Source organism: Caenorhabditis remanei, chromosome IV, assembly GCF_010183535.1.
Source record: "Caenorhabditis remanei strain PX506 chromosome IV, whole genome shotgun sequence".
NCBI classification, from domain to species: Eukaryota; Metazoa; Nematoda; class Chromadorea; order Rhabditida; family Rhabditidae; genus Caenorhabditis; species Caenorhabditis remanei.
The window spans coordinates 8,035,785-8,062,279 of record NC_071331.1 but is presented as its reverse complement, the minus strand read 5'-3'; the positions used below and the strand labels follow the sequence as shown (position 1 = coordinate 8,062,279).

The 26,495-nt window shown below is 36.6% G+C and overlaps 2 protein-coding genes across 2 annotated transcripts; one reads left to right on the top strand and one right to left on the bottom strand.

The window, feature by feature from the left end:
* Positions 1-9,077: 9,077 nt before the first annotated feature.
* GCK72_012841 (uncharacterized protein) lies at positions 9,078-24,566 on the top strand (the record flags this gene model as incomplete). The annotated part of the gene is made up of 17 exons (XM_053729442.1): positions 9,078-9,133; positions 13,501-13,631; positions 14,607-14,830; positions 14,948-15,175; positions 16,147-16,270; positions 19,447-19,990; positions 20,101-20,275; positions 20,361-20,432; positions 20,555-20,658; positions 20,709-21,009; positions 21,057-21,167; positions 21,901-21,958; positions 23,149-23,333; positions 23,555-23,642; positions 23,797-23,953; positions 24,098-24,233; positions 24,447-24,566. 17 exons carry the CDS (start codon positions 9,078-9,080, stop codon positions 24,564-24,566), a joined length of 2,814 nt encoding a protein of 937 aa, XP_053584214.1.
* A 983-nt stretch (positions 24,567-25,549) lies between these two features.
* On the bottom strand, positions 25,550-26,215 carry GCK72_012840 (uncharacterized protein; the record flags this gene model as incomplete). Its single annotated transcript, XM_053729441.1, has 3 exons — positions 25,550-25,784; positions 25,832-26,100; positions 26,204-26,215. 3 exons carry the CDS (start codon positions 26,213-26,215, stop codon positions 25,550-25,552), a joined length of 516 nt encoding a protein of 171 aa, XP_053584213.1.
* Positions 26,216-26,495: the final 280 nt, after the last annotated feature.

Here is a 26,495-nt window from a genome sequence, read left to right as displayed (position 1 = left end):
TCCCATAGGTGGATAAAGTCTCCATCTGAGTCTCCTCTCCCCTCAACCCTATTTTCTCAATGATCCGCCTGTCTGCGTATGAGAACGGTCCCCCTTCCTTCCTTTCCAACGGGCGGCCCCCCCTTCGGCGCTCTTTTCTGCTGCCTCTCCTCGAATCATCATCATATACACACTGTTGTGTGTGTGTGTGTGTGTGACTGCTGCTGACCACTTTGCGACCCCCATACACACAATACCTTCAGAGAGAATAAGAGATTTCCTTTTCTTCTTATACTGTCTCTCTCTTGTTTCACAACTGTTCTCTCGGTTTCCCTCATTTCGTTCGTTCGTATGTTCCGTTTTCTTTTCACAGTTTCTCTTTTTTCTTGATTTCTTGTTTTGATTTTTTGATCTAATAATTTGGACTTGAGATGCTTAAACTTACTATTAATTTCCTGTTTTATGATTTCTAGAACTTATCTAATATTGAGAAACAACTTGTTTCCTTTTTGGTTCAAATCGACTTTTTTTACTTGGATCTACTCAATAAGGAAATTTCATCCCTGTATTAAAAAAATAACTGTTACAAAATAGTTTTGATTGTTCAATTTATGCGCTTCTTCCAATTTTCGGTTATTGTGGTTGTAAACGTTTCTACGATCCACCTCCGCATGAGTACTGTAAAATCTCGTAACCTCAGAGTTGCCAAGACCCGGGAAATTGGCGCGAAAGTTTAATATTCAAATTTTTTAATGTGACCATTTTTGATGAAAAATTGAAAAAATTTCAAAAAAAATTTGGGAAAAAAGGATCATTTTTTTTGGGACTTCAACCTTGCCGGGCCGCCCGGGCCTTGACAACTATGCGTAATCTAAGGTATTTTCCGTTCTAGGTATAGGAAAATATCCCCCCCTAAAAGAGATTTTTGCTGTTGCAAACTTTTCATAACTCATCGAATCTGCATGTCAACTTGTTTCATTCAGTAAATTTTTTAAGAGAAAGATTTTATTGAAGCCAACTGATTGTTATTTCGTTTTCAAGTTTTTTTTCCCAATAATTTGGTTTTTCTAATTATCGTAAAAGTCGTAACAAATTGATATAAATCGCTCAAACTTTTTATCTGACACCATTGAAACCGATAACAATCAAAACTTTTGTGTTTCAGCGGGATCATGAATTTCTCTCGTTAAGCATTTTTTCTGCTGGGAGAAATGGTTTTCTTAGCTTCGCGATAGCTGCCTACCGTAAAAACTATCATTATTATAACCGGACCAGTAATGGAACGGAACCTGTATTATAACGATACCTTCTACTTGCTCAAAATTCACCACTAGTATTCTCCAGGACATTTTCCATGGTTTTGATTAAAACCCGCATACTCTAAAAGACAATTGAAAAGTATTACGGCATGCCGTTATAATACAGTTTTTACGGTAAATTTCTTGCTACACAAGAAATCTATCTAAGCGTGTCCCCTAGTTTTCCTACCATTGCAAGTATACAATTATTCAATTTCAGTTAGGTCAATTGTAGTTTTTAATTAACGTAATAATTACTCATCGATTCTATTCACTCCCCTTTTTTTCTTCTCTCAAATTTTATCCCGTTTCTTAACATTTTTATATTTTTACTACTGATTTTGTAAAATCAATCCTACAACTTCTGTTGCTTGTCACCTCCCTCATTTCAGTAAGAATGTTCCACTCCCCCGAGTAATATTTTCATGTTGTTGTCTGCTATGTAGGTAGTCTTGATTTTACGAGTTTAGTGATAAGAATGAAATGTTGAGTGGGTGTCTGTTTGATATTTGATAGTGATGGGTAGGTTGGCGATAGGTTTGATTTATTTTTTACGTTTTTTGTTGCGTTATACAACTTTGTAAATATTCGGTTTCACCAGTTTTTGAAGTTTTGTAAAAGTAGGCTTGTTTTGATGATTGCTGTAGAACCTTGTTGTTTTTTCACATCTCAAAACCTTTTCAGTGTTGCAGATGAAATTTTTCTAGGATTTTTCATCTGTTTCAATGATTATTTATGTCTGATTGTATAAGGGAATGGTAGTCCATTGACCCTTGTACTACATTCTATAAGTAAGTTATTCGGAATTGGTTGGGGTACTATTTTTGTCTTATGCTTGTATTATTGTTCCTACACATATATTGTGAAATCAAATTTTTCTGTGCAAGGAACACTCTTTTTGCGGCAGTGTTCAAAAACTGCACGAAGTGCTGAAATAGTAGGCGTGGCCACCGCGCGGGGCGTGGCGAGCGTTTCTTTCACAGAAAGATTCGAACTTTTAAAAAAACCGTAATAATTCCTGTTTAGTAATTGTGATTTTATCCATAACTTGAAACGTTTTCTTACTGTTTCTGAAAGTGAAATTGTGACTGAGCGCTTTTCATATTGCACTAATCCTTTCATTTGCTCAGAATGGACGTAATCGAATAATTTTAGGAGCCTCACAGTTATTAAGCAATTTCTCTAAAAATTTGATTATTGCTATGACATTTCTGAATTCAATCTTACCATTCATCACAGTTTCATATTTACGTGATAACCTTGTTGATATCACGGAATTCGCTGGGTGCCACATTGGAGTTATTAGGCTCGTACGGATTCTATATTATTCTCGTATGTATGTCAGTTTCCCTCACTGTTCCAAATATTACATTTATTTATGAATTAATGCTAATTAACAGTTACCAATAGCGAGATCGTGCAGATTGCCTTCTATTTTTTGAAATCAAAACTGATAGCTACAGTGATAACTGTTTTATAACCACACCCCGTCTCCGCTCTGAACATCTGGGCATCAGTTTTTGAATATTTTTTGGTAGTGTATTTTCGTTGTGCCTGAAGACCCAATCATCAAAAACAAACGCCTATAGACACTTTTCAGTAAACTTTCATGAGCTTTAGAAATCCTGAATTTGTGTTGGGAGAAAGGTGGAAACTATAGTAGGAATACCGATACACCATATGTAATTTCAATTTGGTTTCTCATCTTCTTCAATTTGGTTTCTGATACATTTGCTTATTGAAATCTTAGAGAAACACCAAACTTTAGCAGAAAAGCATTTGACATCGTCGAGTTTTTTGGTTTGGTACCGGATTAGCTCTAGTAACTTGGCCCCACTGAACCTAGACCGTAGATTCCGGAAGAGCACGTAAAAAAATTGTCAATTCTTTATACACATTCCGCAAGAATTGTTTACGGTACCTGTGGCACCTTCTACATTCTCAAAATTCACCTCTAGCATTCTCCTGGACATTTTTCATGATTCTGATTAAAATTACTTTTGTTAACTCTCAAAAACCGTGATACAGTTTTTACGGTAAATACTGTCTTTGACTTTTTTTTTCGATTTTTTCTCCTGTTCCTTCGTCTTTATTTCTCCAAACCTTTAATTAATAATCACTCCGACCGCGCCATCAATCTTACATTGCTCCAAATCTCTCCCACCACCCATTTTTTCTTTCCTAAACCATGCTATTTACGTTTAGACACAAATAAACATTTTCTCCCACTTGACAGTCCCACCGCCCAAAAAAAGTTTCATCGGACATTTCCGCTCCCCCAGAAACGTTGCCTACCCCACGAACTTTTTGCTCATCGTTTGTGTCTCCAAAAAGATTCCAGTCGGCTTATGGTTGTGCTCTCTCCCGCCAGCCGGTAAGAGCCCCCCCACCTTGAACCCCCTCGGCACATTGATTGTATTTGCTCCGAGATAGAAAAGCCAAAACAATCGAAGAGAGAGAGAGAGAGGTGTGTGCTCTCTCCAAGTGATGATAATTCGACAAACACGCCCTTCTTCACCTCTGCGTCTCTCTAGACGAGAGAGGACCTAAGAAAGTGTATATGTACATAAAACATACAACATTTTCGACAAACAGTCAATAGAGACATGAGGTCTTTATGATGGAAAGAAAGGGGACGACAACACTTCAATCATCATTTCAAATCGTTATCATTCATTATCATGTAGGTATACTTTCACTCTCTCCATCCATCAAGTTTCAACTGGGAGGCAACTCAGATTATAACAGATTAGTGACGGTTGTTGAGAGGGGTAACACAAGGGAATTGGTTTTAATCTGAATGGCAAATACGGGGAGAGTGAAGCAAAAAGTATCTGGTTAGTCAGTCTTTCCGGATGGACAACTTTGAACTTTTTTCGAAGGGGAAGTTGCATAAGTTGTTGAAGGAAATCGATCTGTTGAACTACGTTTGGCCTTTGTATTTTTATTTTTTGGTGGAATTTTTGCCATGGTCAGTATATCACGGTTCCTGATCCGAAATAAATAGAGAAACATTTTCTCGTACTGATTATTTTGTTTTGGAATAGTTGGGGATAGGGCTGTTAGTTGCGGCAATCACCGGCAAGCAGGCGCCGCTTATTTTCACGTTAATTGCCTAAAAAGCAATTTCATTTCCGAAACTTGCTTCCATCGCCGGTTTCATTTCCAAACCGGCGTCAAACGCCGTTTTCATTTCTGAACCGGCGTTATTCGCCGGTTTTCATTTCAAAAAACGGCGTCAAACGCCTGTTTTTTTCGTAGAAACTATACTGGAAATGAATAAAAATGCTGGAAAACCGGCGTCATTCGCCGGTTTTTATTTGAAAGCGGCGGCTGAATTTTTACATGAATGGGTTTGCAGACAAGATTTCATATTTTACGTAAATTATGATGCCTTGTCTGCAAATACCATCACGTCAAAAAACACCCTCAATCTCCAAAATCATTCCTGTCTCCTCACCTTTAGGTATCTTCAGGCTGATTATTTAAGTCATCGTTAACTTTTTATCTCAAATATTTATTTGAACATTGTGAAACCGAGTTTAACACAAATACAGTTTCCGGGATTTCTCAAAATAACTCTCTGATAATGAATTTTTAATTCATTTGGGTCTCACTGACTATTCTCATATTTTTGGAAATTTTTCGAAGTGGCAGAGAAATTTTTATCACCAATCATAAAAGCATAAATTCTCAGGAATTTACTTTAACCTTGAAAGAGGAAATCGTGGTTGAGTAATGTCCCCTAACGGGTGATTTTGCTGATATCGAACATTTTTTGGAGAAAACGAAGAACTACTAAAAACTACTAAAATGTTTCAATACAAAAGTTTTCTGAACTTTGTGAAACAGAGCTTCCAAAAAATTTCTGTTTGAGAAGTATTTCATATTTTGTGTTGTTTTTTCTGAAAATGTTTCAGCTACTTCAATTTTAAACCCAATAAAATGTTCCGAGTCATCCATAACCACATTTATCAAAGTAATCAATTTCAACCCGTCACTGGAGCTATTAACAACATGAATCATTGATAAAGATAAAGATAAAGCTAATAAGAAACTGAAAAAAAGACGTTTGAAACAGTTCTATCCAAATCTTTGGTGCCGAACCTTGCTTGACTAAATGTAGCATAATAACAAAGAAATTTATTACGGTAGCTATAGGCCATAACTCAAAATGAAGCGATATCAGCAAAAATTTTTCTTTTGTTTCAGTGGAACCATATCTAAATGTATGTTTGATTTAGCGTAATTTTTTTTCTTTTGGTGTACCCGATCAACTTTTAAAACGCTTTAAAAAGCGTTTTTCCGTTACAAAATGTTACTAAATTCTTAAGAATGAATAGGGAAACTACTGTGTAGGTTTCACATATTTGAAAAATTATTGAAGACCGGGGAAATAAAACTAAATCTGATTCCTCTTGAAGAGTTCGATCATTTACTTAGTCTCCACTGTCTAATCTCCAATATTCCGATCGTGCCTCAGCGTCTCCCTTCAACCTATCTCCCAAAAAGCTTCGTCACCTATTCAATATCTTTCTCTCTCAAAAGATTCCAAAAGATTTCCCGCAATTTTCAATTTGTATCCTATCTATCTATTTGTCTCTCATCCTCCTCTCTATCCATCTTCCTTCCCATCCCCTCTCCTTCTCCATACAAAATATTCGACCTTCGCGCACACAACCGTGCGCGTAAAGGTTCTGTTCACGTCTTCTTCTCCGTCGTCTTCTTCCACCTACCTTCTAATAGTATAGATTCATTCCGAAGAAGGCGTGGAGAAGAAGAAGTTGACTGACTTACAAATTACGGCCTCCCCCCCCCCTCCCACCTTACCATCTTTTTCCCTTAATACGGGTGAGGGTCATCAAAAGGGGGAGGTGTGGGAGACAGATGAATTGGAGGGGGGTTATTAATAATTGGGCGGGAGAGAGAAGTGTTCATCCTATTGATATTTATTGTCTTTTGAATGTGTGTGTTAGCATAAATTATTTTCTTAAAATAATACTGTATCTGAGTATGAGAAAGAAAAGCCTGTCAATGAATTTTGTTAGATGATAGTTCAATGTCTTTTTGAACGGGTTTAGTTTCAGAAAGTTTCCACGTTCAGCTTTAAAGTTTTCATCACACTCTCCATGAAGCCACACTCAAATTCTATATCTGTGACAACGTAACTGTGAAACACAATTTGTTCCGTTTCTTAAAAGTTTTAATGGTAGATTTTGATGAGGCTGATCAATAAGCTACATTTATACTTTTCACGCCTGATTAATTTTCAAAAATTTAAACTCTTTATGCAGCCATACTCAAATTCCATATCTGTATTAACGTACATAACTGTGAAACATAATTTGTTCTGTTTCTTAAAAGTTTTAATGATTTATTTTAAGAAAAATGATCAATAAGTTACAGATATATAGCTGTAGCGTTTTTCTCAGTTTCTTCCAGTTTTTAAATATAAAAAAATTTTCAAAACCAGTATTATACGGTTAGTGACTGAAACAAAAAGACTCCACTGAAACAAAAAGAAAACTAAAATACAAATTTCAAAGAACTTAGAGTGTTCCTATCGCTTTGAAATCTTGGATAGTCTGACTTCTCGCCTCATCATCTGAAGTTTGACTGTTTCACTTATTGCTGAAAGTTCTAGTTTGTTAGATTGATGCAGTTATATGTAATTTAAAGTAGTTTCTGAAACATGAGAACCCTTACAAGCAAAGTTGAGCTCAATGATTGTTGTTTTCTAAAAATCCATTGGGTGAAAATTGTGAAAAAAACTCCATGCTCCAAAACGTATAACAACAGGCATGATATCACATCTGAAGTTTACTATCAGTTAAACGATTGTTTAGAAACAGTTAAAATCATACTTATAGGGGTAAAATACCAAAAAACCGCGAGAAAAAATTCTAGCTCGGCCCACGGCACATTAACGACTAGCCATCCGGCGCGTAGTAGGTCACTGATATAGAACTCGCCGAGATCTACATTTGGGTAAATTATTGTGCTCATAATATTGCGTTTGAAGCAAGTTACGCACCAGACCGGTTTGCAAGTTTGATTGAAGCTTTTTTCGTGCCACAAATTGTTTTATTTTCAGTTTTAGTTTCTCCCCGGTAAACTTTATGCGTGTTTCTGGAAATTTTCAGTTTCACTTATATCACTTTTGACTTTTTGTTTTTTTGGCTCGTTCTGATTGTATTAATTTTATCAAACAAAAGACTCCTTATCTAAATTCCAAGACATTGATCTCATCCCCCCTCATCTATCACCATGTCCGTACACCTACACCTCATACATCTTTTCCCAACTTGAACCAGTTTTTCCCCTAAAACTCTCTCCTTTCATTCTCTTTCTCTACCTGCGTCTCTCTACATCTCATTTTCTTTTTTTTTCACAACTATCGAAAACTGACGGTTTTTTCTCATTTTCTCTAGTTTCTTGGATACGCCCTAGGCGTATCCAGTAGACAGAGAGAAAATGAGAAGAAGATGGATGGATTTTGGAAGGAATATGGGGGATTCGTTTATATTCTTTTTTACGTTTTCTCATAGGTTTTTGGGGTTGGGAGGGAAGATTTGATTACTGCTCTGCTAGGGATATATGAACTCCCTTTGTTTTCATGACTTGCTTTATCGAATTTGTTCTTTTTCCTTGCATAACTTTTTTCGTTTCTATTTCCTGTTGGGTTCTGTGGGTATTTTTGTCTAGTAATTGTATGAATCGTGCATGCAAAAGTTTCAAAGATAGTTTTGAAACTCAAGTTAAGTAGAAAACTAATTTCTTGTTTTTTTTCTTCAAGCATCTCACAATCAAACCTAACTTTATGATGATATCATCATAGCAATCGAACAAGGAAACAATAATTTGCATTTTAAAAAATTGAAAAAAAAAACGGTTCCCTTTTCGTAAATTATCCCTACCCTATTGCTGTTGTATTTGCATAGTCAATTTTTACGAACTTTAGGAAACGGAATATTTTTTAGAGTGAAGGTTGGATAGATTGAACATTCTAATTATATTTTTTCAAACTTGTCAAATATCGGCCCGGCTTCTTAACCAATTAAAAAAAAAATTAATAACATTTACATTAAAAAAAAAACCCAATTTCTTGATGCATAACTAGCTTTTGATTGAATTCTAAATTTTAGTCAAAAAGTAGACTTTTTAAAAAAATTACGAAAAAAAAATTCAAAAAATTTCCAGTGCAAGTTTGATATTTTTATTTTCGCTTGGCCCCGTCCAGATTTTTGAATTTATGAACGACAATCAGTTCAGTTTCACCACTTCTACAAGAATCGCTCTATTTCATTTTTATCTAATCCAGCGTCTGGTACTTTTTTCAGGTTTTGGATCTGGGATTTTTCAAGCTCACGGCTAAATTGCTAGTGTTTTTGTTTATGTTATGGAGCTATTCACGTCCGGAAAACCGTTTTTTTCCCGGTCTCGAATAATCCCGTTAACAAATTTTTAATGTTTCCAACAACTCATAAATAATCAGTTTCTTTTTTTCTGCTATTACTCGCCATATATTATTATGATTAATTAATTTTTTTCACAATTCTCCATACCAGCCTCCCTATTTTCTTCACTGAAGATTCTGGAACATTTTTTTCTGTTTCAAAAGCTCTTCTTCTCATACCCCCTATCACTTCATTCGTTCTTACTGTCTTTCTTCAATTTTTCCATTTTCAGCTCTCCCTTTCCACAGCTCAACTTCCTACTATGCCATTTGTCTGAAACAAGAAAATTATCAAAAGAATAACAGCAAAAATCAGAAGAACCGAATAAGAAGAGTCGATCAAAATGATGAGAAGAGGTGGATCGATGGGTCCACCTGGCGGTGGTGACCCATATCAGAGGTTCGTTTTTTTTAAATGAGAGAAGTTTGGCAAAATTAGTTATTAGATACGAAACCAATCAGAAAAATGTTTCTGATTCAACATTTGTGATATTTCTGAAACCGTTAGTCACAATTCCTCCAGACCCATCCTGATATCTCCCCTTATCAGACACAAAAATCAGATATCACCAACCAATCAATCAATCCATAACAATAAATCAGTTCACCAGTTAATTAAATGATAAATTTTATTGGAATTGAAATGAAATGATTAATTAGAAATTCCTTCTGACCAGATCATTATCTTTTTCCAATTAACCACACCTCCAATAGGGGTGTGGTAGCCCAATTTCATTATTGGAGTCGCAGTAGTACTCAGATGTACCGTTTATTGGCAATATGGTATCGGAAGAATTATTTTTGAAGCGTCTGAAACAGTAAGATTTTTTTTGAAAATTAGACCGTCCGTTATCATCAATGTGTTTAACATTTTCTTTTTTCATTGGCCAAAGTTGCGGTATAGTGATCAGGAAAAGTTTTTATTTCTGTTTTTTCGTCGTTATAACAACCAAAGTTTTACCTTTATTTAGTTCCATTTTCGATCCTTTGAGAAGTATCAACTCCAGAATGAATGAAATTTATCACACAGTGAATCTAAACTAGTATGTCCACCGTCAAAAATATCTGCTTCATAACTATTTTTTTCGCCAATATTTGTAATGAAAACTCTAGGACGACTTACAGTGAAGTACACAAACAGAAATAAGGAAAATTGTGAGCATGACGCTTTTTCACGAACATGATATTAACTAACTCTCAAAGAGTGTCTAAATAAGGAAAGCGGAGTAGAAAGGTCATATGGTTTTCCGGCTAAACGTACATTTTAATATTTGTAAACTTTTGCTGAGCAGTGTTTTCTGGAATAGGAAGCTAGATAGCCTGACAACACATTGACTCTTTTACTTTAAATTTCGATGATTGTTAGGTACTTACATAGGCGTAACGATTTCGACATCCTGACTAAGTGAGCTACTCTCTATATGGTTGTGCATATCACCTCAGTGAAACAGTATCATTATCAAAGTTTTCCCGTTTTTGTTCTTCTACTTTGCTCTAACTGATCTCAGAGTTTTCATTACAGGTATTCGATATTGAACAAATGTCCACCGTTTCCAAAACGACATAATTTTTTATAGAAATCTATGTTTGGAATTCCTTTACCTTGTAACAAAAAACCGCTTGTGCAATTTTGAAACATATTAAAAAATATATGTTTGGAATTCCTTTACCTTCACAGGTGAACCGCTGGGGAACACATATGTAACCGCGCGGTGGCGTATGTGCGGCTAAAAAGAATGAGGGTTGGGCCCTATATGTGTCTATGTGGATCACCGCGCGGTCGGCCGAGAACGTGGAGCGCATATGGAACGTATATGGATAGCATAATCAGCATTAATTCTACCAATCGCATTTGGTTGATTATTCTGTATGAAACACTAGAAAGGCCAAATTCATTGTTGTGATTGGTATGTAATGTTATCATGTTGTTTCACTTTTCTTTTTCCAACTTGTTCACTTCCCATTTCTCGGACTTGTATATTTTCTCCTCTTTTCTCGAAGTTCTTTCCTTTTTTAAACAGATAATGGCAATACTTTAAAAAAATTGAAAATCACACACGATTTCCTATAAAAATCTTATGTTAGCTTGGTGGTTATAACACAATCATTGATTCTAAATCTTTTCTTTGAGCTCTGAAAGAAAATGATACCCGTCGAAGAAATTCGAAGTCCGGCATTTTGACTTTACTTCGGTATGACAAATTTTTACCTTCTTACCTTTAAATCCACCTGAAAAATATGATTTCTTATCATACCGAAGTGAAGCGGAACATCAGACCCGAACTTCTCAACAAAAACTTAAAATTCTAGTTTCTTGAGAAAATAACAATTTTTGTATTGAAAAAATAAGTTTCCGCAAGTTTGAATAGATTTCTTTTTATTTTTGAAGTTTGCCATTATCTGTTTTGTGCAAAAAGAATGAAGAAAATAGGTGAAAAACTTCGAGAAACGGAGAAAATGGGCCCGGACTTATAGAAAAAAATGTCGCGTCGATTTACGGTAAACAACACGCCCACGTGTAATTCCGGAGTCTCGTTGCGGCGGCCGGCCGCCACCCTCAAATATGGACCATACATATGGGAGCTATATGGGTGCACGCGCTGCCAGTACACAGAAAAGACGACCGCACATATGCGGCACACGCGCGATCCACTTTTCATTTATGGACACACATAGGGCGCTATTCTGGCACCTTCACATATAGGATTCCCAGCGGTTCACCTGTGTTGTAACAAAAAACCGCTTGTGCAATTTTGAAACATCATTCTTATATATAAAACGCGTGTGGGCTCTGTCTGTGGATTTGTCGGTGTGTTTTTCAGGATGTCCGCAAGATTTTTGAGAAATAAAGGCAGAGCGCGCCATGGGCAAAAGTCGAACCCTCGCCTTTTCAGCGACAAGCGTGAGCGTTAACCACTCGGCCACGTGAACACTTTTGTGAGAGGGTGAACAGGAAAATAAGAAGAGGCCAGCCGGATGAAGCGCCGAAGGCGCGGCAGCCAGGCTGGTATTAAAAAATTTCATTGATCCCTTATCCGACAAACTAGGTTTTGACACACGTTTCTATCTCGGCACCTATCTCAATCTCGATTATTTCATTTTTTAGTCAGAATCATCAAAATACTGAAAGAGGGCAAGAAATTGTAATTACCGTTAGAATTTAGACGGTCAGGATTACTTAAGCGGATTATCCCTAATAGTGTTTCCCGATATTTAGAGCCGCCTCTCTGTTAGCAGGGCGAAAATAAATATCTCTCGTCAGTTTCAAAATCTTTTAAAATGAGATTCCATTTTTTTTTCTATTTCCAATTAATTCAGTTCGAAGAAGTGTTCCCTTGGATTCCCATTTTTTTTCTCCCCCCAGTTATCTCCAAAATAATTTCAGCACTTTCCATTTCCAAAATAAGTTGTTTCCCTCCTTTTCCCTCACTCTTTTATATACAAAATGTATGTACAAACATGCTCTCGCCCCATTTCCATCCATCCCGTCCAACTGATAAATATCGAAATGTTACGTGCATCGTGTCGGCGCCAAATATCTGCGTCTCTCAAATCTCCATACTATTTCCACTTGAGTTTCCATCTCTCAGTTAGTACCCACAATTTGATGTTTAAGGGACACTGATAAGAATTTTGTTGAGGAGAGAGAGTAAGGAGCTGTTGTATAGATGGCACATTCCATTCAACAACATTTTATAACCTTTTTTCAAGATCTATAAACGTTTTTACCTTTTTTTGGGTGGAGTTGGCGCTGGCACAGTGTGTTATGGTCACAGACGATGCGGGGAATTCCAGACAATTCTGAAATAGTTTTGGAAGGAAACGGTCAGAGACCAGAGTATACTGTAGTTTAGAAATAATAATATTTAAAAAAAACTTCAACCCATTAACAAAATCACAGTTTCAGAAGCTTTACTCACTTTGTGAAACACGAAATTTTTAAGTTTCACGACATAAAATGCGTTCCTATGAACACGTTCCCTTTTTGAGTTTAAAAACATCATTCCCGTGGCAATGTTCCAACACAGTTTCACATGTTTTACTTATTCTTTGCACTTGAAATTTTTCTGTAATAGCGAATGTTAGTGGTTATATCTTCTTCTTAAAACATTCAAAATAAAGTTCTAGCTTACCACAGTTTATTTTTCTTTGTTATTATCACGGCACGCTTCTTACAACCTCGCTCTACCGGAACTCAAAACAATTGTGTGCAGAATTGAGAGACTCAGAGAAAAAGATACATTTTTAAGGGCATTTAGGTGGAGCGCAGATGTAAGAACCGTGCCGAGCTAATAAGTTTTAAACGAACTGTAAATACATCAATTCATCACATAAATGACTTATCGTGAATATTTTGATAGAGCCTTCTACTCAGAAATCAATCCTCTGAAACTGATAATTTTCAAAAAATTCTGACCAGACTTCAGGTCGTATAAAATTCGGTGGCCTAGTAAACCTAATTTATTTTTAACTGAAAATGTTAGTTTCCCTATTTGTACCTCCCACCCAACCCTCTAAAATTTATATCTGAATGAATCACTCCGGACAGTGACTCACAGAAAATAACATGCCATTGATAAATGGGCGTTTTTTGTTGGAACTTCCCAGTTTACCTTCATTTTCAGTATCAGTCCCACTGTCAGTTTGCAATTAATTTTTTTTTGATTTTCCTGTTTCATCTTGGAAGTATTACCGTTTTGAGTAACGGGAACTGTTATGTCTTCAGTACCAAGAGAAACATCTTCAAAATCCCCATCATATTTTCAGCCGCCCATCACCCGGAGGCTACTACTATTCTCGTCCATCAACCGGAGGCCAACCAGCACCATCTCCATCCCACAGTCAGCAATCCGCATCATCACATCATCCGAGAGGAGCGCCAATGTCGCAGCCCATCGGTATGTTTCTTATCAAACTCTTTTTTATCATTTTTTCCAGTTTTTTACTATCGTTTTCCTTTGTTGTATTCTTCTTTCTTTCTTCGTCTTCGGCTCACTTTTCGCCGATTTGTGGTTTTCCGAAATGTCGTCATTTCTTTTTTCCTGTTTCCATTGGTTTTCATAGGTTTTGAGTTTTGAAGAAAAGTTATTAAGAACAGAATTTGAACTTCTAGATGGTTTCGGTTTGGATACTAATTTCAGTTCTGGGCACCTTATTATTTTTAAGCATTCAGTTGTCGGTATTTCAGTTGGGAAACTTAGTTTTCGTTCTAGATGAAAAATGGTTTCTTTTCGAATGCTCTCTCCACCCATCTTGTCATATAGAAACTTCAGTTCCAACTCATCTACTTCATATTTTTTTACACTCAATCCGCAATACTGCCACTCTTATCATACTAGGTTCTATAATCCGTCAAAATCCCTTCTAAACCTGAAATAAGTTTTCTGGTTAGAGATGAACATCAACTTATGTCTAGGTTTAGGTTTTCTGGAAAATGTTGAGTTCCTGTTTCAGCATTCTGTTGATTGGTAATGGTTGTGGTAAAAATTCTATTATAACTTCATTAGTTAGCCCTTTCTGCCTAGTTTTTTCTGCCTAGATTTTACCATAGTAACAGTAATCTTGGAAAACTTTCTAGACGTGTTACAGGTTTTGTTATATCTAGTCATTTTCGATGTCCAGTGAATCATTAGAATCGGCTTATTATTGTCTGAGAGTCCACAAAATTTTATGTTTCAAGTAGCATGTGAATTAAGCTCAATATATGTACATAGATTTAAGAATCGATCTTTTAATATCTTTTGTGCGTTTTACTTTCTCCTGATGTTTCTGCTCCACTTTATTGATCAATCTCAGAAAATTTAGAAAAATCTACATGATGATACTCGTTTGAGTGTTCTCTTTCCCTATGTTACTTTAAAAATATCTTTCAGTGCGTCGCTCTGACTACCGAACCGGAAGCGAACAAATGACGCCTCGCTCCGATCATCGTGGCCCGGCGGGATACGGTAATGGAGGTGGACAACCGAATGATGCTCGACTAGAAGAGGGAACACCATCGTATTATGTGGAACACTTGGCCACGTTTGCGGTCGGAAGACAATTCGGACTCACTTTTCCAGCCGATGGAATCAGAAAATTGAAGCAGATGGAGAAGGTTTGTGAAACTATAATAGTTCAATATGAATGATAGTAAAGAAATTAATCTATATTACGATTATCAAACCATACTGAAACTTGAAATTTTCTTAATAACAAAATAATACATTTCCAGAACTCAGCCATCTGGGCACAACCACTGATCCTTCGGTTTCGACACCACGCTGTGACTGTAGAAGATGATAACGGAGAGCTTGTCGAACAGTTCCCACTGGAACTCATCGAACAACCGACGGCTCATGTCAGTAATGACAGTCGGGAGACCTATAACAACGTGTTGTTGTTTGTGGTTCGAGAGGATCGAAAGAGAATGAGCACACCGACTGAAATGCACATTTTCCAGGTGAGTGGGAGATATATCTGGGACGAATTAAAAAAAAACACTTTTCGACCACTACCAATCCTCAAGATTAAAGTTCACTACTTTTGCACATTCACTTAAAAAACTGGAGACTGTAACTGAGATGATAGAAAGATTTTTAATGTGGCTGTTCTAAAAATGTGTTTCACTTAGTTTTCAAAAAATATAGAATAGTGTTACTCAATAGTTTTCTTGCAGTATTTCTTACATTCCTTATGCTGTTTTCCTGTAGAGGTTTTTGTAGTAGGCATAACTTCTGGCTATTACCCACTCGCCGGTGGCTGACCGCCTGGGGGACGAGATGTGGGTCTCGTTGCGACTACCGTACTTTTAAAACCATTTATGGATAAAGTACGGAAGGGTATCGTCACACCTGGTTCCCGGGTGGAACATTAAGCGAGCGGTCAGCTATCGGCAAATAGGTAATATAAGTTTTTTGCCTGTAGTCGTGGTCACTATGGTTCATGTGAATGTACAGCAGCAGAAAGACTGAAGCAATGTGCCCGGCAGATATGTTTTGTCAACTGTTTCAGAAACACTATTTAAAACACCCAAAAAGTGAAAAAATAATGCTCCTCCTATCCAAAATAGCAGACTTTCAAAATATGCTCCCGACCCAGGCCGGTGAAGAAGTTTGTGAAAATTTTCAAATCGACCCGGCCCGTTGTAATTCTGATCCAGACAACGTTTAACCAGCTTTTCATGAAATTATCCTCATCAAATCACAATTGATTTTCTAATACCCTATCTGAGTTTTTATGAAGTGTGGATAAGTTTATTCTCAAGCACGGTTAGAAGATCTAAAGCAACCATGTGTTCCTAAAGATTGGGATATTTATCAGTCCTTTGAAACATTTCTTTCATTATGCCTTTCATTTTCTGATTCAGAGAACTGACATAGCTTGAGAACATATTCTCATTTCAATCACAAATCTCAATGATCTAATTTCCAGTGCATCCGTGTATCCGCCACCGACGTTGCCGAAGACCTCAAAAACTATGTGCACGGACAATTCCGTCGTGTGCGTAATGGCCGACGAACCGCGGCGCCTCCTCATCTTCAAGCTCAACAGCAACGTAAGTTCAAAGATTTATTTTGCTCTTTTTATTGTTCTCTCTCTCTCTGCACGAAGAGAAAACCGACCGGCGGAAAAGAAATCTAAGGTTGGCAACATTTTGTCGGGGGGCCTCTCTGTTTACTCCGACATTTTCGTCCAATTGCTTATCATTTTTCGGAGGAGTGAATTTTGTGCAAACATTTGTACGTACATAGTTGTATTGTTGAGGGAGAGAATTGGAAACATATTTAGAATAAGAAAATGCGAGGGGGGAAATGAAGTTTTATGGGTTTCAGCGTCATTAATGACTATAAAATTAAGCATTGTTTGAAATGGGAAAATGGGAAGAGAAAGGGTGGAAAACCTACTTAATAGAAGAGGGAATAAATCAGAAAAGTTGCTGGGGAAACAGTAGGATATATGAAAATTTGAGAGCTAAATTGGAAGCTATACAAAAAATCATGTTTCATAATTTTTGTAAAATCATAGCCATCCGAAAAAATTGTTTGCAAAGAGTGGGATCCAAAAACGACCCCGAAATAGGTTATAAGTCTTCTGCATTACTAAAAAACGATGTTTCAATATATGTATTTGAGATGATGAACGCATTATTGAATCAAAACCGACTTACAATTTCTGCCCACACTGAATCAGTGATTGCTGTCAAAAAAATTTCTGGTTCATCATATTTTTATCATCCTGATATCATATTATCCCTATTACGGCTTCTAGATGTTGTGGGACAAATCATACTTGTCGATTGGGCCGAGAGACACTGTGTGGATATTTGAACGAAGTCAGAATATCTATAATTTCAGCTATCACTAGATCAGTTTTTGAAAAAAGTTCCGCAAATTCATAATACATACATACGTACTGTGCAAAGCTCTCTCTGTTTCATCATGTTGCCATTTTGTGAAAATCGTAATACTTATTGATGAATCGAAACATTTATTTTACACAGAAATAATTTCCGTAGTTAGAAGCCTTCCGCACTACTAAAAAAATAATGTTGAAACATCATCGAACAGATTAATGAATCAAAGGAGACTTACAATTTCTGCCCACACTGAATCAGTGATTGCTGTCAAAAAAATTTCTGGTTCATCATATTTTTATCATCCTGATATCATATTATCCCTATTACAGCTCAAGATGTTGTGGCACAAATCATACTCATTGATTAGGCCGAGAGAAAATGTAGCGTTTGTGATTGAAGTCAGAATATCTATCATTCGAGATGTCACTAGATCGGTTTATAGAAAAATCCCTATCATTTTATAGTACATAGGTATTGTGAAAATCTTTCTCTGTTTCATCATGTTGTCATTGTCTGAAAATCGATATATCCATAGTGAGTAATTGAACCTTATTGCAGAAGTTTAGTAATATCCGATTGATTTCTGCTCGTATGATTTGTTAGTTTTTTGAAAAATTTTTACCGTTTGAGTTAGCCTAAATCAGTGGCGAGTATACCGTGCAATCTGGTTTTTCCATTGATTGGGTATCTTTTTTGATAATAAGACAATAACTGTTCCAGACTGTTGGTTTGAGTAACCGCATTGCGCAAAAACGGTAATTCTGGGGATTTTTCCAATCTCGTAGCACATGTCTTTCTAATGGCTCCACATTTTTTGCTTGCTTCTTTTCATTTTACCAATAAGTTTTAGAAGTCGTTAGGTTAGCCTAAGTTGTAACGAAGCGATCGAGTCATCTCATTTTAAAATCGAGATATCACTGTTTCAAAAATTCGTTTTTTTCTCTACAATTCTCCAACTTGAATTCCACTCTACCGTTGTTTTCAAACCAAACACAACAAAGACCACCACACTTCCAGAGGATTAGAACACACTTCTTGCTGAATTTTTTTGATAACAGAAACCTCTGGAAAAGAGTAAGACTCGGAATTATATACACTTTTTATGAGTCAAATGGAGAGGAAAAACAGGACTTTTTTGGTTTTTGGTCTAGGTCACACCTTTTTTTTTAAAGAAAGGAATTCCAGAGAGGTGATTCATAGTTTTAGAGGGAGAGAAGAAGGATAATATTGAGTGACAGTTTCAGAGCAGAGAAGGGAAATCGACAGTTTCTAAATTAACCAATAGCTGGACCGCAAGACTATTAAAGAGTTGAGGACCATTGTACTGCACAGTGTATTAAATAATCTGCACAAGATTTATAGACAATTAAAGACATTTGAAATCCGTTCTCGTTGTTAATTCGTTCTGATTACCTATCATACCTGCACCAACAAAAAACATGAACCTGAAACATAATTTTTTAGACCTCTCCTCTAAAACTTCCCCGTTTAATAAAAATGCTATAAACTCAACATCACACTACATCTTCATTCCCCCCTGTGCATCACTTTTTCTCAAAAGAAACCTCTAAACATTTTTTGGAGTAAACATACACACTTTTTCTCTGATAAAGAATCCTTTGGTGTTGTGGGAAAAAAGTAGAAGGGGTGGAAGAAAATGGCACTTTCGACTTATCGCACTTTTCCATTCATTCTCTCATTTTCATTGCAGAACTAGGGCAATGACTCATTTACTTTTGATTGGTTTTCGAAATATGTATAGTTAGTGATGCTATCTTTCGGTTTCAGTGTCGTTTCTTTGCGTTTTCTTGAAGTTCATTAAATTATTTGATTTATGCTGTACTCCTTCTTTAAAATCTCCACAATTGAATTTTTAGATTTCATGACATTTCGAAAGAGAAAACAATTGATTTTTCTGATTTATTCATGATAGGTGAACTAAGCGTTTCAAAGCCTGTAAATTTCAAAGCCTTGATTAAACAGTCGGTTGACATTTGTGATCTTACAGCCAGATGTGTAGTTAAGTAGCTATGAATGCTATAGAGTGCTATCTCAAAGATTCCATAAATTTCCGAATGTTATGAAACTGATTTTTACTGTTGTAATGGATAAAGTTATCGAAGTTTTTTAACATTGGCATTATCAAATTTACTATTTACTATTTTTTTTCAAGAACCTGGAAAAGTTGTGAAACAGAAAATAGTCTGTTTTCGAAAAAATCCACGTTGACTTTCCCCCATTTCATTTTTTTCCGGTTTCAGATGGGTTATAAGTTCCCACGCGAGAATTGTATGTATTGAGAAACAATTGTAGCAAGTGTTTTCTCAAAATCTTGGCTTACTGAATGACTCACTAATCTTTTTTTCTATTTTCAGAAATGCCGTTCTACCCACCAGATGACGCATCGATCAGCAGTGAAACATCTGAAATGTTCGAACGAGATGTGAACACTCTCAACCGTTGTTTCGATGACATCGAACGATTCGTCGCTCGTATTCAGTCGGCCGCGTTGGCTCAAAGAGAGATCGAACAACAAAATGCGAGATATCGGACAGCGAACCGTCGTGAGAAAAAGAACCAACAGCCACCAGACCCGAATGGAATTCTCTTCATGAGAGCTCAGCTCCCCATTGAATCCGAGTTTGTGGATATTCTTAAGAAGTTCAAATTGTCTTTCAACCTTCTGGCTAAACTCAAAAATCACATTCACGAGCCGAATGCTCCAGAGCTTCTTCATTTCCTCTTCACTCCGCTATCTGTGATTCTGGAGGCTTGTCACTGGGGACTCGGAAGAAATATCGCACCTACAGTCGCCTCTCCACTGCTCTCGCTGGAAGCTCGTGAGCTCATGCAGAACTGTTTGACAAGTCGTGAAAGTGATGTGTGGATGAGTTTGGGAGAAGCATGGAGAACTCCACCGTAAGTTTTTTAAATTACTGTTTCAGAGGGGTTTTATGGTATTGAGAAAGCTATAAGGAGATGTTGCGTTCCTTCGATAAATTGTTTTATAATTCCATGAACCTTTTCAGAGAGGACTGGACAAAACCCCTTCCACCACCATACCGTCCAATCTTCCTCGACGGATTCGCCCCATACGGTGTCGCTGATCGAGTCATCACCACTCCAAACCCACTTCATCGTGGTCAATCTGCTCCACCAGAGCACTACCGTCAAGCACCAAGAGAGAGAAATATCGTAGATACTGTAGGTGTTCTAAAGCTTGTGTGCACGTATTTCTCTATCCTTTCCGTGTCCGTTCGTGTCTATCCTCTATCCTATCCCTTTCCAGGCTCCAAACACTCCTCAGTCAATGCAAAGAACTCCGAAATCGAGACCACATCGGAATATGAGTGTGGATAATGTAATTTTTTTTTCCTTTCCAATGTCTCATTCTTTCCCTTTCTCTATCCCTATGTGCTTACTGTTTCGAAATGTACATTTCAGAGATGACAATTTGTTAGCCATAGTAAATGATCTTTTCAGCTTGAATTCGACCGGCTAACATTGGAACGCGAACGATTGGAATTCGAGAAGGCGAAGATAATGGAGAGAGAAAACCGATTGAGACATGAAGAGAAAGTGATTGAGTGAGTTGTCGATAGAGCGAGTTTGCATCATCCAGATTAATTATTTCCAGAGATGAGAAACGTCGAATGCACGCAGAGAAGGATTTGATCAAGAAAGAAACCACACAGCCAGTAGTGGAAGCTCCTCATCAACCAATCACGAAACGATACGACCCACCAATTTCCATTTCTCCACCACCACAAAGAAATTATTCTCACGTGAAGGTTACTGTAGATTCTGACACATCACCACGTCAACAAGCATTCATTGATGATATTGTTGGAAGAGGTGGAAAGTTGGCAGTGGTCACTTATGATAGAGGAGGTCAGAATCCAAAGGAGTTGACTGTTCATAAGGGAGAATATTTGGAGGTATGAACGGGAAATATGAAAATGGATCAAAATTGATCTTATTGCAGGTACTATTCGATGAGCGTAACTGGTGGGAATGTAAGAATATGCATCAGAGAATCGGATATGTTCCACACACAATTCTGTCAATGGTGCCATTTGAGCAACAACAATACGCGGTGAGTACCTTTGAAAGTTGCTTGGAAAAATTATTGAATATCAGTTTTCGTCATTAGAAAATTTGTGTTTCACGAAACAGAGATATTTGTTGTTACAACTGTATCTAAGATAGAGTTGTAGCTAAAAAATGTCGCAAGTAATTAATGTTTCGTGAGACTCATAGTCGGTCATTGATTATTTGAATATTTACTCGTACTTGGAGCTTGAAGGAAAATCTGAGATGCACGCTTTTTATAACCGCGCTCTACCCAAACCGAAGAGAATTGTGTGTGAAATTGAGAGGCTCAGAGAAAAATATACATTTTTCAAAGGCATTTTGCAGGAGCGTGGTTGTAAGAACTGTGCCGAGCTAATATATGTATGTCGTGTTATTGAAATGATGCTATGAGTTTACTTCTCCCAAAAGTTGGAACATTTTAATATTTAAAACATCTTCTGTGTCAAACAAAACATAAACTGGTATTCTGTTTAAAAAAACATTGGTGGACTGTACGTATTTCCGTGGTGCATTTTTACTGGAACCATTGAGTTTTTTATGGTACCAATAAAACAAAAAGAGACAACTTGTCTATTGTCTCCTAAGTTAGAAGATTACAAAATTTTGTACTTTCAAATGGCTTCTGCTTCAAAGAAAACTTAAAATGATTTCTTATACTCTAACATTGGCTTCTCGGTTTTAAAATTGAATTATCAACAAGTTTTTTTGTCAAACAACTCATTTCCTTTTTTCAGTCGCCCAACCACAACAACACGCAAAACGTCTACAACAACGGACACCATCAAGGCCCAGGTATGCTACCAGAAGACGCTCCGTCCTATGTCAAAGAACGACAGGGAAAACGTGGCGAGTTCCGCTATTTCTGAGAATATTGATTGATTTCTCTTTGCTTTTATCCCCTCAATTCACTCTCTCTCTTTTTCTCACTTTTCCCATATTTCCCGTTTAGTGCCATTGTATTTATAAATGCTTATATCCTCCCCCTTTGTTTCTACTTTTTATTCGGAATCATTGGAGATCAAACTCTCCTAAAAATTCCGAAATAAAAAGTCACTGAAAATTGCCAAAATGCATGTTTCCTCTCCTGTTTTTCGTACATTATTTGCTCAAAATCAAGCCTTTTCCCCCCAAAAAAGAAACCATCTAAAAATCTAAAAATGTGTCTTGTCCATGTTTCAGTTTCACTTCTTTCCCCTCTTTTTTTCGTTTATTTCTGAATAATTTATGATTCCGCCTTGACTATATCAATTGTGATAATCTTTGACTACTGACAGAATTTCTATATCTAAATAGATACATTTTTCAATATTAATTAATTGATTTTTAAATGGAATTTTTACAATTTTTATAATCATAAATTATTTGAATTTTACCTTTGTTTGTCTACACGTCTCATCAAATGTTACAGAGAGAAAGGGCTATTAAGGGAAAACGATATTAATCGGAAAATGAGCCACGCTTTATTTCAGATGTATTTAAGATCACTGAAATTGGAGGGGCATTACTCACAAGGGAACCTTTTGGAGTCGCAAGTTTGGAATCGTTCCAAATTGCTACCAGATATCAAGGACAGCGTGAATAGGTATATCCCAAATTTTTGTTTAGTGCTCGTCACTTGCCGCTGAGGAAAACAGTTTCAAAGGTTCACTCCTGTAGTTAAACCCTGTAAAAGCCAGAAAATGGCTTCAAAAAACGGGCGTGAAGACGGTTTTTCTCAACGGCAATTAACGAGCACAAAACAAAAATTTATTCAAGCTGTCCTTAATAGCAATTTGGAGCGATTTCAAACTTGCGACCTTATTTATCAAAAATGGAAATTATCAAAATTGGAAACAATTTTTGAAAATGTAACGAAAATTTGAAACGGTAATTCCAAAACTAAGGGTAAATTAAAACCACAAGCTAGATTTGCAACATGACTAGAAACATCCAATCACTTTCAAAACCCCTTGAAACAGAAAATCTCTAGTTGCCTATTCCAGTGCACAACGTGTATCAACGTCCACCACCTCAACTAGTATCAGACGCTGGTGTTCAAGTGGAAATCCGTCAAGAGCCAGTTGCTCCTCCACCACTTCCAGTCGTCGTCCCACCACCACCACCACCGATACAAGGACCAACTATGGCCGAGATGATGAGATTACAGCAGATGCAACAACAGAAACAGGTGAGAGGAGTTGGGAGAAAAGTTAGATTAATTAGCGATGAGAATTATTTTTGAAGTGTTTAAAGAATCTCTGAAACAGTGGATTTTATGAGAAAGGTGAAAAGGGACATGGCTGTATCGAATTAAAAAAAACCATCTGTTCCAGACTTTTCAGAATTCTGACACAAAGTCATTTTTCATTTTCATTAGCTCCTTGTTATTACCTGTATACCTATTTTCAGAGAAAACAGCAACAAGAAGAAGTAGTCTATCAGCCACCGCCACAACCACAAGCACGTGCTGGAATCGAAATTCAACGGAGAAATCAGAGTGAGTGTACTTCTTTCAGTTGTTTAGCACCGGTCATTCTGAAACATATATGAAATCAATTCGATCAATACCACTTGTCATAACAAGTTTGTTTCACAAACCATGTGAAACATTATTTTTTTCTTTATTTCAGCGAAACTCTTCTAACTTTCAGACCCTCAACTTGTTGATGAAATGAATAATACACTGGGAAAGACGGGCGGAGAGATATTGAGACCATCAGTTCCACGTGCAACACGAGTGGCAATCAACGAAAAGTCTTCTCCGGAAGACGTGACTCGTTGGTTACAGGAGAAGGGATTCTCACCGAGGTATGGGGTTTTATGTCAGCGAAATAGAAAAGTTTATCCGGTTTCATGAAGTTTATGAAACAGTATCATAATTTATTTCTTCGATATTTTCTTCGATATTTTCTTCTTTAGTATTTTTTTCATTTTTCATAGTTCCCTTTCCAGAGTAATTGACCTACTGGACGGTCAAGACGGTGCGAATCTGTTCTCATTGTCGAAATTACATCTTCAACAAGCTTGTGGAAGAGATGAGGGTGGATATCTTTATAGTCAGCTGTTGGTTCAAAAGAAGAGGAGTGGCGTGAGTTGCATTTTTTAATTTATTTTTGGGATGAGAGGGTCAAGACGTTAATACAATGTTGAGTAAAACACCAACAGTCTCTTACAGTTTCAATGAAACCGTTACGACAGGTTTCATCAGTTTCTCAACATTCGTTTAATTTCATCAAAGAAATTTATGGCATTGATGACTTTCAATACTCTTTCCCATTGCATAAACTCTAAATATTCTCAGTTCCGAACCCACACCGGCGACGAATTGAAAGCAATTCTGAATCACCGACGAACCCACGTGGAACTGTCAAACGAGGCACCGGCTGATGAACCCGTCTTCACTATTAATCCAATTCATTAGGTTTTTGCATTTCCCCCTTCTTCTTTCTCTTTTTTTATTTTTTCACATTCCCGTTATTTACAAAAGAAAATGATAACCAAGATGAATTCTCTTTTATTCCGAATGACTTTCAATTTTATTATTTCTTTACTGCCAGTTAATCGAATAAATGTTTTTTATTTGAGCCTTTGGGGGAATATTGGTCAGTTTTTAGATTTTACAGGAAATTTAAGGGAATTCGTCAAAATATCAATCACATTTTTCCTACTGCCACAACACATCCCTTTAATTTCATACAATATTTTTCATACTTGGAACAGCGGAAAACCATTTTGGTACAATTTGAAAACACATTGAAACTGTGAATCCTGTATAAAGCTAGAGTCACGATGATGCGACTTTTCTGAAAATTTCTTCGTTACGATGAGGCTGCTCAACAAAAAATATTTCACATTGCATTTAGTGATGCTCTCATCTGGAGTGGACCAGAGCTGGCTTGCACTTTACTGCGTTAATGTGAAACAGAGACTCGTTCAATTGAAGACGGTTTCTGTATGATTTTTTGCATGGCGAGCCAGTCCGGAATTGAATGAAGGGCAACAGAAAATTTCAGTATCAATTTCTCCAGAATACTTTCCATCTAAAACTCACATTTAATACTTGAGTAATGATCTCTAATTATTTTCGCTTAGATCTTCCGTTGTATGCCAGCTTGCTACTGTCAGCTTACTTCAGAACTTGAGCTTAGAGCCTGTTTTCGAAAAGTTTGTTTATACGAGAGATGAATCAATCTCGTCATTCCTCAATCAAATCGTTCAAAATAAAAATAAAGCAATGAAACCGGAAGTTGCAGAAGAGCCAATAGGGAATCTGACATGAAATTCGTTGCAGAATCTGTGAATCATCGTTGATAAATTCTTTAAAATTGTTAGCATCAATTTGTTTCAACGACAAAAACTTTTATCAAAGTGTTTGCAGAGAGCTCATATGGAACAACTTTATTTTCAAAGTAAACCACTCATCATAAAAATGAAACAGAAAACTAATCCAGAAATCCCATAACTCGATGAGTTCTCCTCTTCTCCTCCCTTCGGTTCTCTATTTTCCAAATCTTCTTTCGGTCCAAATCCATTCGAAATACTCTCTTCTTCAGAAAAACACAATCCATTTTCCCCTTTTCCATTCGGACATTCTGAACCAGGTGGTCCAGTTTTCAAGTCTTCATATCGGAACTCTGATCTGAAATATATTTTAATTTATTTCGGATTCTCATAGAGCTGAATTACTTTGGTCCAGTAAGACACACAATTCTAGTTTTTGAATTGTCTCTCCCTCTACACTCCATTTCAGCACATCCAATTTTTGATTGTTCAGGAATAATCAATGCAGGAAATGTATTAATAGTCATATTCAGTTGTTCCTCCACTGATTCTACTTGAGGGATTGTCAGTCCTTGATCGATTGAAACTACAGTATACATGTAGTCAATTCCAGATGTCAAATTATCACATGTCCTCATTTCTTTCGCTTTTTCTTCAAGGTCCATGTTGTACTTCTGAATAAAAGTTGCTGTTTTATCTATACGAGAAACATTGAAACAATTAATAATGATAATAATAACAATGAATTAATTATCTAGTTTTCATTGTAAAACTCACCAACTCATTCATATTTGGAATCTGAAACTTCTCCGCCCACTCCTTTCGTTTCTCGTTTATCTCACTCAATAATTGTTGCAAATCAAATTTTCTTCCCGTTTCAGCATTGACATAAGCATCATGTACTAAAAAAGTTATTGTTTTTAGCATGATTTATTCAACGAACCACAAATAAGGAGAGAAAGAAGAATTCCAATGCCAAAATGATTCTTCATCGTTTGATAGTTGTATTTTGGAATTCGAAATTTTGAGGGAAATGCTCGGATAATAATTGATTTGTTGGGTTGTTTTT